General features: G+C 39.2%; 1 protein-coding gene across 1 annotated transcript; it reads right to left on the bottom strand.

Moving 5' to 3' along the window:
- Window positions 1-8,116: 8,116 nt before the first annotated feature.
- LOC101605298 (vigilin-like) lies at window positions 8,117-11,770 on the bottom strand. The gene has a single exon (XM_045139930.1). The coding sequence runs from the start codon at window positions 11,768-11,770 to the stop codon at window positions 8,117-8,119; it is 3,654 nt and encodes a 1,217-aa protein (XP_044995865.1).
- Window positions 11,771-12,257: the final 487 nt, after the last annotated feature.

The following is a 12,257-nucleotide window of genomic DNA, read 5'->3' as shown; positions in this document are numbered from 1 at the left end:
CACTAAAAGAGGTTAAACAAAACCTCAGAGGGGAATTAGGTTATCTGAATAGGTTGCTGCTATGAGTCCTCATACCTCAGAGCTATGAGAGGTAGCCCTAATTTCAAAAGGCGCTCTATAGGGATTATGTCCCCAATACATGCTCTATAACCCAAAGAGCATCTGTAGACAAAGGCAAAAAGAATTGCTCTTACCTGAAGGTGATCAATAGACATTCTTAAACCAATGATGTCAGGACATCATTCTGCTTTGGTTGGCTTTGTAACAAGAAAATTTCTGGGTGATTTTTAAAAATCTTTAGCAAATCAATTAATTTTAATTTGTTAGTAAACCATACCTCTAGAGCTATTAAGATATTTTTGCCTCCTTACAATTTCTGGGAATTTAAAGATAAGAAATATATGATATCCATTTTTTAGATATGGCTTAGGCAGTTAGCAGGAAACAAGTCAGATGTTAGATAAAGTAATGTAAACTTTTACACTATCCTTTAGCTGTGTTTTGCTAAAGGCAGAAATATTCAGATATTCTCTATATATACTTTTTCCCTCAAGACTAGTATAACTATCCTTCTGGTATTCAGTAACCATACAGAGATGCCAAATCCAATGAAGGCACTAGAGTTAAAATGGCAGTGTATATTGTGGCCCCTGTACCCAGGTAAAGCAGGCCACAAAAGAAAACGAGACACTACTAAACAGTCCTAGAACTCAGGTAAGTCACCCATAGAAGTTAGACTATAACTTTTTCACAGTCAACAGAAGAAGGGGCAAAATTGAAGAAAATATCCTCAATGTTTCCAATGGAAGCCACATGGTCAGCAACACCCTGTCTCATCTGGTCAGATAGCAGAAATGCTCAAGGAGCCATGGAGCTCCTCCCATGTCCCTAAAAGTCTTTCCCAACGAGCTGCAGCTGACCTTAAAATAAGCATATATAGTTAATTTTGGATACCTCCTTAGTTTTAATTACCAGGCAGAAGAATATAACTAGATAATAAATTATGCCTTAAAAGCTTTGGTGGACAGAGATCAGGGAATTTTTCTTCTTAATTTTGAGATTCTAATGATGAGCAGGGTCATTGTACAGAGGTATGGGTGCTTGTTGTGCTTTAACATCCATGTAACTATCAAGCTGAATGCTGATTAATAAACTAGAATCTTGTGGTGGTTTGACTAAGCTGTCCCTGATAAAATAAAGTGTTTTGAATGCTAGGTTCCAGGCTTATGGATATTTGGGGACTAATGCCTTGTGGAGGCAGTGTGTTGTTGGGGGTGGGCTTATGGGTATTATAGCCAGTTTCCACATGCCAGTATTTGGAACACTCTCATGTTGTTGTGGTCCATCTGATTTTGGCAAGGAGGTTGATGTGCACCCTCTGCTCATACCATCATTTTCTCCTCCAATGACGAGGCTTCACCCGAGTCTGTAAACCAAAATAAACCCTTTTTTTTTTTTTACAAGCTGCTCTTGGTTGGGTGATTTCTGCCGGAAAGGCAAGAAAGCCTTTAGCAATTTCTTATCACTTGGTGGTTCGAACTCTTTCCCAAATCAAGCATTTCAGAGGCAGAATATGCCCTATCATGTTCTCCTTAACTGTTCCGTTATTAATACCTCTTGTCTATATACTAAATCATGAATATTCCCTCATTTCTCTTAAAGGTTGGACCTGGGATACATATTCTATCACTATTTCCTTATTCTCACTTTTATCTAAAATTTTTATATACTTTATCTTACAAATCTGAGTCTAACACAGAGTATGTTAGCAGTATGTCTCTCTCCCTGTGTAATTCTTTTTTTATATACCCAAGTTCCCTCTGAGCAGCCATCTTGGATCACATACATATCTTATTACCCATGACAATGACCAAGCCAACTCTGTGGCAACTTGGTCCAACATCCTAGTCCCTTATGTTCAGCACTCATGGGCTTCAATATCTGCTTTAGAACTTTAGCCATTTTTAAAATATTTCTGTACTCAGATGGTATACCTCACTTGTCAAGCAGGCTTGCCATCCCACATCATTTAGAGGAAAAACTACCACCCTGGGATTACTTTCACAGACATTACCACCACTGTTGTATTAGACTTAATTACATGCTTTACTACCCCAGCAAGGTTCATGAAACCTCCACTTCTGTAACAATGGACAGCATGACACACCATCTGGGGAAGGACAGTCATGTTGGGAATTCATCCATAGATGCTCCACCCTCAGTCTCAGCTTCATGCCTTGTTAATCATAGTCAGCATTGCTACTCTCATTTGTGGTTCTAACATACCCCATGTTCAGGTGTCCAGTATCACATAAAATCCCCCCCCCTTCAACATGAGCCATGAGCACATGTCTACTCACTCTAGACAGGGATCCACAACAAACTAACTAATGAATGGACCAAAATCAAGTTTGGGTGAAGCAATGATTTTATTGGGGTTACTGACAGGGCATAGATGAGGAATTATTTTCAGGAATGTGAGTGACTCAAAGGCATTTGAATCACCACTGCCGGAAATGGCAAGCTTCAGGATCACGAGGAATCAAGCGCTGAAAAGCTGCTTGACACAGTTCCAGCCCAGTTGTCTCTTCCCTGAAGTCCGATGTGGCCCCTCTATAGAAAAATCTTTGGCTCTCTACGCTACAGAAATCTGTGGTTTTCTGTATAATGTTTGTCTTTCTCTGTCTTTCACTTGGTGTCCCAATCTCTAAGTTTACTTTTCCAGTAAACATTGGTGTTGGTGAGGTGTTGGTCAATGTATCTGAAAGAGGCTCTGGCATAGAATTGGAAAATCAAGAAAATGGATCAGAGATAATTGTTTTCCTTAAAAGCTTTAAAAAAACGTCAGGCATGGGGTACAGTACACTTAGGAGGAAACAATGAGCCTCCTGAAACAATGTAAAAATTGTCCTATGACTAATTTTTCTAAATGGTGGCAATTGCAATTGACTCTTTACCAAGAATCCTTACAGAAAAACAAATGAAGTCAGAAAGAGTTCAATTGGGGGGACCAAAGTCTAAGTATTGGAGGGACGTGAAAAGGAAAATTCAAAATAAATGATTGAAGGATAAATGGATCTGCTGGATCAGTGATTAATGATGGGAAGCCCCATCTGTGGTTGTTTTGCCTCTCACCTTTAATAGAGTAATTGAAAGTAGAAGTTCAGGAAATCATAAGTGCTTGACCACACATACATGGGGAAAATGTGAAAACAGTTCATCATTATAGGGGCCTGATGACTTTACTTGAGGTGAATAATTATGGGATTGTTTGATGATAAGGAATAACAAAATATTTCTATGACTTCTGTGAAATTGTACCTTTGTTGAAGTTTGTTCTTGCATGATGTGATCAGAAAATAAAAGACTGAGGCTAAAAGCTGTGGCAGCAGAGAAGTAGAGAAGCATAGAAGCAGGGAAAAACAGAGAACAGAGAAAAAGACAAAAAATAGAAAAAAAACAAGAAAAAAATACAAAAAGAGAAAAATTTAAAAAAATAGAAACAAAGAAGGAAGCAGAGAGAGAAAGATGGAAAAACTCAGCTGCCTTCAGCATTAGCCTGTCAGCTTGCACCAGAACTTGACTTCAAGTCGCTATTTTGCCACTCCCTTTCACACCTCTCTTCAGGGACCCTCCTTCAAGCCAGGGCTGGACCCCGGCACACCACAAAGTCCCACTAGTTCCTAGATGGTAACCTCATGGAAGTTTTTCATGGACACTGCACCATGAAGTTGCACTCCTAGTTAACCTTCTATACCTCTTATATAATCTAGCTCCTGCCAAGATCACTTAAAGCTAGGGAGGGAGCAGGAGAGAATACTCATTGGCATCCCAAGTAATGATCATCTGACCGACTCCTCCTGCATCTTACTAGCCATCACTATTTTTCTGCTACAAAGTTGTCATGTCTACAAAACCAAAACATTCTTTACTTTAAGATAGCATCATGTTATGTCCAAAGAAGAAACTCCATACAGCATTCCCCTTTGGTTCAATGGACTACAAACTCATCTTCACTAACTCTGAGAGGGTGCACAAGCCAAAGAATGCTCAACAGTGAGCTTTTCTATCTGTGTTTCCCCCATGCTGATTTGTGCCTAGTTGTAGAGTGTTACTCAGGACTTGCTAGGCTACTGAGTTGTAGCCTGATACTCAGTTGTTAGACTGGTGAGAAGGGCTCATGGGATGAAATGGATTATCCTGTGCAACTTCATTCTCAGGTAATCTATGTCATTTTATCTTGGGAGATGACTTTCACGATGGCCTTATGCCTCTTCCATGTGGCCATCAATGATTGCAATCCACCTTGTCAGCTCCCCTAAAAGATTTCCATTCTTCCCTCATACTAGAAAAGAAGGCTCTAGGACATATTTTTTCCCACCCATTAGCTACAAATATTTTTTTTTTATTCCCTTTAGGCCATCAGAATTTGATATGATACATTAAGTGACTTAAGATTTTTAATTTCAATGCAGAGATGATTAAGTGGGATTTTATACAACATTATCATTTCTTTCTTCATGTCTCTGGCCGTCATGGCAACATTATCCAGTCCCATGACCTATGTCCAGTGTAGACATATGCACTCAGGGACCCATGGAAAAAAGCCTGTATGTCAACTAATTATTCTTCTAGCAAAATCTTAATAACATCAGGTGACAACAAGGATCTGTAGAAGCAACCTTGACCTTGCCAAGATGTTAAATTCAAATAACGATAAAAGAAGTGAGAGAAATTACATGTCAGACATCTATTTATATTTATATTTATATCTACAGCAAGAATTTTTCCTAAAACTTGAAATAAAATTGGGAGATGGTATAACAGCTCAGCAATTAAAACATATGCCTGCAAAGCTCAAGGACACAGTTTTGATTCCCTAATGCCCATGTAAAACAGATGCATGAAAGCAGCACATGTGTCTGGAGTGTGTTGGTAGTGGCTAGAACCCCTGTTATGCCCATTCTCCAGCCCTCCCTCCCTCCCTCCCTCCCTCCCTCCCTCCCTCCCTCCCTCCCTCCCTCCCTATCTATCTATCTATCTATCTATCTATCTATCTATCTATCTATCTATCTATTGACATGCTCTTTCTCTACTTCTCTCAAGTAGTAATTGAACATAATATTTTTAAAAATTATTTATTTATTTATTTATTTATTTGAGAGAGACAGACACAGAGAGAAAGACAGATAGAGGGTGAGAGAGAGAATGGGCGCGCCAGGGCTTCCTGCCTCTGCAAATGAACTCCAGATGCGTGCGCCCCCTTGTGCATCTGGCTAACGTGGGACCTGGGGAACCGAGCCTCGAACCGGGGTCCTTAGGCTTCACAGGCAAGCGCTTAACCGCTAAGCCATCTCTCCAGCCCTGAACATAATATTTTTAAAATTCATGGCACCATTACTTTAAAATTCACCAGACCTCCTAGATCACTACAGAAAAATGAAAGTATATTCTGTTCTTTGTTTTAAATTTTCCCCCAAAGAGTTCATGTGAGGTGTCTGGGAAGTGAAAAATAATCCTGGAAACCACAAGGTCCAACTGACAGGAGAAGTGATACACTTTAGCATTTGTATAGTGTTAACTATTGCTATCACATCACTTGGGCATGAAAGCTCTCCATCACTTCTGTTCCTTCATACAATGCCAACATTTTTCATTGCTATATGCCAACACCATGATAAGCCTGACAAAAAAGCTTCTTGTTGCTCTCTTCAAAAGAGAACCAGGATGCATGAAAATGAGACTTGAAGAAAGAAGCAAAATGACACAGTCACATTGAATTTTTGTGAAACATAGAGGCACTGTGTCTGGCAGTAATGACACAAATATAGCTTCTTGCCATACTGGTTAACTTCCAATAATGCATGCTAGACTACACTGTCTAGACAATGAAACTGAGTAAGCGAGTAAGCATGTGATATCTGTGTGATATTTTAAAGGAGAGTATTTACAATAGTGGAAAGTGTGGTTTGTGAAATAAATGTCAGGAATAAGTGGTGAGTGGGAGTGAAAAGATGGTAATTTATACATGTGCATGTGACTAAGCAGCTCCCTTTTACTGACATATTTTGGAGGACCTAGTCAAGATGGGTGTGGTGGTTTGATATGAATGCTAGATTCCAAGCTGATGAAGATTTGGAAAATAATGCCTCCAGGGGGCAGTGTATGGTTGGGGCATACTTATGGGTGTTATAGCCAGTTCTTTTGTTTTGTTTTGTTTGGCAGTGTTTAGCATACTCTCTTGTTCCTGTTGTCCAGTTATGTGGACAAGGGGTGATGTCCACCCTCTTCTCATGTCATCATTTTCCCTGCTTTCATGGAGCTTCCCCTCAAGCCTGAAAAACAAAATCACCCTCTTTTTCCCACAAGCTGATCTTGATTGAATGATTTCTACCAGCAATGTGAACCTGACTGCAACAGTAAAGTGGTACTGAGGAGTGGGATTGCTGCTAGATACCAGAGTGTGTGGCTTTGGCCTTTTGGAGCTGATTTTAAGAGGAATGTGGAAGGATTGAAAACTTGGCCTACTTCTTGATGGATTCCTCTGGTCAGAGCTGCAAGACCTGATTGTAGTAAGAACTATGGAGGTTTGGCTTATGACGGTGAGAAAGAGCTTTACTTAGACTGGGCTAGCAGTTTGTGTGATAAGTTTGCTATTATGCCCGTGTCCTGAGAAGTTGAGCAGGGTCGCATTGCGTAGAAACGAACTGGAGTAAGCAGAGGGATATGGCACAGAAAGGAAAATCCTTGGGTGAACTGTTGCCCATTCAGCTGCAATTAATGGGATTACAACCTTTGAGACTGGGCTAGCTGACCTGCACTGGGGAAACAGGAAGAATGTAGACTCTTTTGGAGGGGTCTGAGTGTTTAAGAAGTGTCCTGTTCTTCAAAGTTTGTTTTATTCCACCCAGGATTAACAATTTGGAACCCTACCTGGTATTGTAAAGTATAAGAAATACAGGAAAGAGAGGGCCATTGATTTTGCAACACAGTCTTGTGTTTTGGAAATGGCCATGGGCATTGTGAAGTAGGTTTGCTGGATGCCTACATGGAGACCACATGGTGTCATGAGGATGAACCATGGATTGCAGTGGAGACCCACTGGAGATGCTGGGACCATGAGATGGCTGCTAAGGAAGGGAGCTGGCCCTGATGAAGTTTTCCAGGACTGTGAGTAGCCTAGTTGGAGGGGTAGCATTAGAATACCAGAGACTTATTGCTGGTTAGAATTACCAGACTTGGAGATTTGGCATTGACTAGAGCAGTTGGACTTGGAACTACAGAGTTTGATGTTTGCCCTGTTTAAACCTTACATTGGTTGAATATTTCTTTGCTATTCCCAATACCATCTTTTGCAATGTAAATGCTTATTTTGTGCCTTTATGGGCTTTTTGAGGTTATATTTTTGGTATTATGTCTCAGTTAAAAGACCTTGGATTATGGAGATGTATGAACAACATTGGAACTGAAAAAAATGGGGACTTTTATAGTTGGATGAATATATTGCATTTTATGTCACATATGGTTATCAGTTTATAGGGCCCAGGAGTGGAATGTGGTCATTTGATTCAGGTGTCCCCTATAAAGTTGGCTGATCTGAATGCTAGGTTCCCAGCTGATAGAGATTTGGAAATTAATGCCTCAAGGAGGCAGTGTATTGTTGGGGGCCTGCTCATAGGTGTTATAGCCACTATCCCTGGGCAGTGTTTGGCACACTAGCTTATTCCTGTTCTCCACTTATGTGGGCCAGGGCATGATGTCCACCCTCTGTTCCTGCCATCTTGGAGCTTCCCCTCGAGCCTGTAAACCAAAATAAACCTCTTTTTCCCACGAGCTGCTCAAGGTTGGGTGATTTCTACAAGCAATGTGAACTGCATTGCAACAAGGTACTAGTGGCACATGTGTCAGAATTCTGCCTGTGGTGTACCCGCAACATTGGTTTAGGAATAATTTTGGACAGCATTTTCAGGTAGTTTGGAACAAATTGTTTAATGTTCTTAATTGTTCGTACTGGCTGCAAGCATAACTATTATGAGAGACTCAGTTTCAGCCTGTAACTGTTATCACAGTTATCCCCATCTGGAAGTGTTGGGGCATTGTTTGCATTACATGGAACTTACTTTTTTACTGAACTCTTAGATGGCACTATGGCTATGTTGCCAGTGGAGGCACTCTTGCTATGACCCCTCTGAGATCCATTTTCTGTGGAAGTTGACATGTAATTCTTCTGAAGATTAGTGATGTAGTCAATTGCTTTACTTACATTATCAGGGAGTCCAGTCACTGTAATATTAGGATTATAATATCCTATAGGAGGAAGATAGATGTCTACTTGGAATTGATTCATGATCTTCTGGATAGCTTTGCGATGGAATCCAGTAATTTTGTGGCGGACATGGTGGTTTAGTGAGATTTGCTTAGAAACTCTTTTTTCAATCTCATGCAGCACTCTAATTATTGCGTCTCGAGCAGCTAGAGTCTTCTCTTTATATCCAGTAATGATGATTTCATCTTGTATATGATGAGACGCTTTCCTTGGAAAACTTATAGTAACACCATGTTCTGTGCAGATCTTAGCAAGAAGTAAGCCCTTATAGCTAGTGATCTTGTAATACTGCTTGGGATCTAGAGTAAATGCTAGTTTGAAACTTTTTAGCTCCCTGTCCTCCATTTCCATTTGCAAATCCTTGACTCGCTGCTGTAACTTGATCTTGGCCTGTTCCACATTAGCAGCAAGACCCATAATGGATATGACATCCCAATTTATTTCAGGTTTCGACCATTGAATATGCACTCCAAATACCTTTCTTAGCTTGAGTAATCCATCTCCTTTGGGCCCCATGATGTGAGTACGAAGATTAGAGGGCACATGAATTTCATCCGTGACAGGAATTAGAGATTCAAGGGCTTTCTTGGCTGCTTTGCAATTGTCCATGTGGCCAGATATATATACGATGTCACAATTACTTGGGAAATTAGAGATGAGTCCTTTACTGTTATTTTGCCAGTTTTCTTTTTCCTTTCCCTTAATACCTAGACCTATTTTCACAGCTGTTTTCTCTCTTTCTGGGAATTTGATTTGTACTTTGTAATCTCTAGTAATCTGGTAGATGCGTGAACATATTGATCCCGTAATAAAAGAATGGAACTTCTGGGGAATAACACATTGTAATGTAACTTTGGAAGCAAAGGGCTTAAAGAGATCCTGAATGTGACTTTTTGCTGCTTGAACACAAGGCTTTGCCCCTTTTATTGTTACTTTTGCACTATGCTTTCCAGCATATGAGAAGGCAATGGCCAGGCCTCCATACTCCTCATTCATTTCTTGTAATAACTGGTTCTTTCTCATGACAAAGTAGTGGTGGAACTTGCGATTTATCACTACACTGTCCTCTTCTACATTCTCTAAGTCTTTCAATAAAATGTCAAGCTCCTTTTTCACATTTTTGACAGCCTCCTCTCTTCCTATGATCTTTACCAATTCTTGATCCTCATTTGTAGTGGTAGGCAAAACTATGCGTACCCCTGTCTTCTCACAGACTATGGGAACATTGCTACCATTTTTATTCAGGAGAAACTGATGATATTGTGATTTGACATGAACAGACATGGAGTAGCTCTTTGCTTTTTCTTCTTCTGCTAGATAAAGGATCTTCTGCTTGGCCTTTTCCACCGTTTCTATAGAGCCTTTGATAACAACTTTTTGAATGTCGGTCTTGCTCCTTGGAAAATGTATATCAAACTTGCCACATTCATCCACAATTTGGGTAATCAAGGACATTTTGGAATTTGTAAGTAATTTGTGTAGACTAGAAGGAATATGAATTTCCTCTTCTGTAGTGTCATCAATATCTTTCTGAATAGAAAGAATCCACTCATGAGCTATGTCACAATTTTCTGGATATCCAGTAATCACAAAATCTTCTGAGCTGCTGCTCTCAGATGGAAAACGAATAGTGGTGTTGCTTATCTGAGAGATTAGTTTGATATTTGAACCTCTTTTTCCAATTAACCTTTTGTGAAGCCGTTTCAAGATGGGAACATTGATGGAATAGTTGTTTTCTTTAATGTCTTTCAACATTTTCTCCAAATACTGTATACACTTATCTGACTCAGGTTTTGGCCCTACCAGCTGGACAACGTCACTTTTCTCCTTGGACTGTGGAAAATGGATGATAACATCTGGAAATTTCTTATATATTTCATGAAGCCTTTCACGTTTTCTCCCAAAAATTAGGTTGTGAAGGTAGTGTTTGATGAACATAAATTGGATGTGCTCAGGTGAAGAATTAGCAGCAAGTTCCAGAAGTTCTTTTTTGGCCTTTTGTACTTCTATAGATTCACCCTCAATTCTGATCAGGGTATTCTTTTCAGCTTCAGGGGAGATTGTGATAGAAACTTGGTGCTTTTCTGAAATTCTGTTTATGTTTTCATTATTATTTTCTATTAGGTACTTGTGAAATTTACAGTCACTATTTATCTCAGCATAATCCATTCTTCTCATGAGGTCGTGAACAATGAGCTGGAACTGTTCTTGAGCATAATTTACATCTTCTAGTGGTCCTTCTAGGATAATGTTATCTTCATCTGTAAAGTGTATATGAACCTTTGGCACATTCTCAGTTATCTTATCTATATATTGATGCTTACTACTAATAATGTGTTTGTGCAGCCAGGAAGGAGCATAGATGGAGGAAATAACAGAATCTTGGGGATTCCAAACGGCTTCATTAAATACTTTGCCTGAACTACTGGGCTCACCATCATGTGTCTCCAAATTTGATGTGCCTCCTGAGGGTGAGGTCTCTATTGAGTCTTCAAATTCTGCTAAGGCTAGGTACAAGAAACTTTTCTTGACACTAGGTGAAAATTCGTGAGGCCATTTCTTCACCACGTCTCTGGGTTCAGTTTGCATTTGGGGCATATCAAATGCCTCTTTTATACAAAAGTCAGATGGATCCACTTTATGTTTTCCTCCAATAAACTCTATACCCATCTCACTGATATTCGACAACGGAATTAAGAGGTGTACCTCAGTTTCCTGGAAAACATTATCACTTACATTACTGTGAGGCATAGAAGTCATAGAACTAAATGCTTTCTCCATATCTAATCTCTGTATCACACCCTTATGTTTTTTGGCAGATGTAGCAAAGTGTCCATCTGAGTTCTTCTTCTTTATGTGTTTTTTGTCAGCAATATCAACACAGGCTTTCTTCTTATGTGAGCACTTATTCTTGTTTTTCTTTGCAGTATTTTGTTCCAAATCTTGTGCTGTATCTCCAGCCAGGCCCATAAAAGACCAACGTTCTTCCTTGGGGATCAGACTCATACTCAAATCTTGTTTGCGACACCATTCAAAAATTTCCTTGTGAGCTTTTCTGACAGTATCTGGATTACCAAAGACTGTCACATAGAGGCCTTGGTTTTCCAAAAAAGCAAACTCTAAGTTGGCACCAGTCTTTTTCATTATATATGCATAGAAGTTGTCTAGTGTACCTTCACCAAATTGAAATAAATGATATTCTTCCTCCTGTGGCAAATAAAATGCTTGAGTAGAGACTGAAATTTTGGCCTGTTGAATATTGTTGCTTGAAGGTTCTACTATTTCTTGAGGACCTTTTAACAATTTTTTTTCTTCTAGGTGTTTAGTAACTTTGTCTCTAGCTGTGGCCTTCCCAACCACATGTTTTGATGTCAAAATGTTACTATGGCTTTTTTTGGGAAAACACTTCTTTTGGTGTACATTATGTTTGTTTCTGGAATCCATTTTTGATGTTTGAGTAGATGCAATCCAGATCTGATGCAGAAAAATAGTCAGCAGTCAACAAAACAATACCTCCTGTAATTGACTCCTTGAATATTACTGTATGGGGAGAATAAACACTTTAAAGGTTTATCTCTGTTCGAAATTAAACTATATACTCAATATATTGAAACTTATGCTTCTATATTCATATATTTTACCAAAAGGTGAAAATTTATGTGGTCATCTATTTAAATCAACTCTTATCTGAGCACCATTTAGGTTTCAATTGTGATGACTGCAAAGAAATAGCCATCATCACTTCCCAAAGGAATGCCTTCCTTTAATTATACATACACAGTTCATATTTGTCTAAGTTAAGCTTCATCACTTTTTTCCTGATAATTCATTCTTTACTCAACATACTTGTTTAACAATATGTTATTATTATCATTTCTCTAAATACATATCATTGTTGATCTTTTGCCATTTGCCCATTTTCCATACAAAC

This window comes from Jaculus jaculus, chromosome X, assembly GCF_020740685.1.
Source record: "Jaculus jaculus isolate mJacJac1 chromosome X, mJacJac1.mat.Y.cur, whole genome shotgun sequence".
Taxonomy (NCBI): Eukaryota; Metazoa; Chordata; class Mammalia; order Rodentia; family Dipodidae; genus Jaculus; species Jaculus jaculus.
Note: the sequence above shows the minus strand (reverse complement) of the source record. Positions and strands in the feature narration are given on the sequence as shown.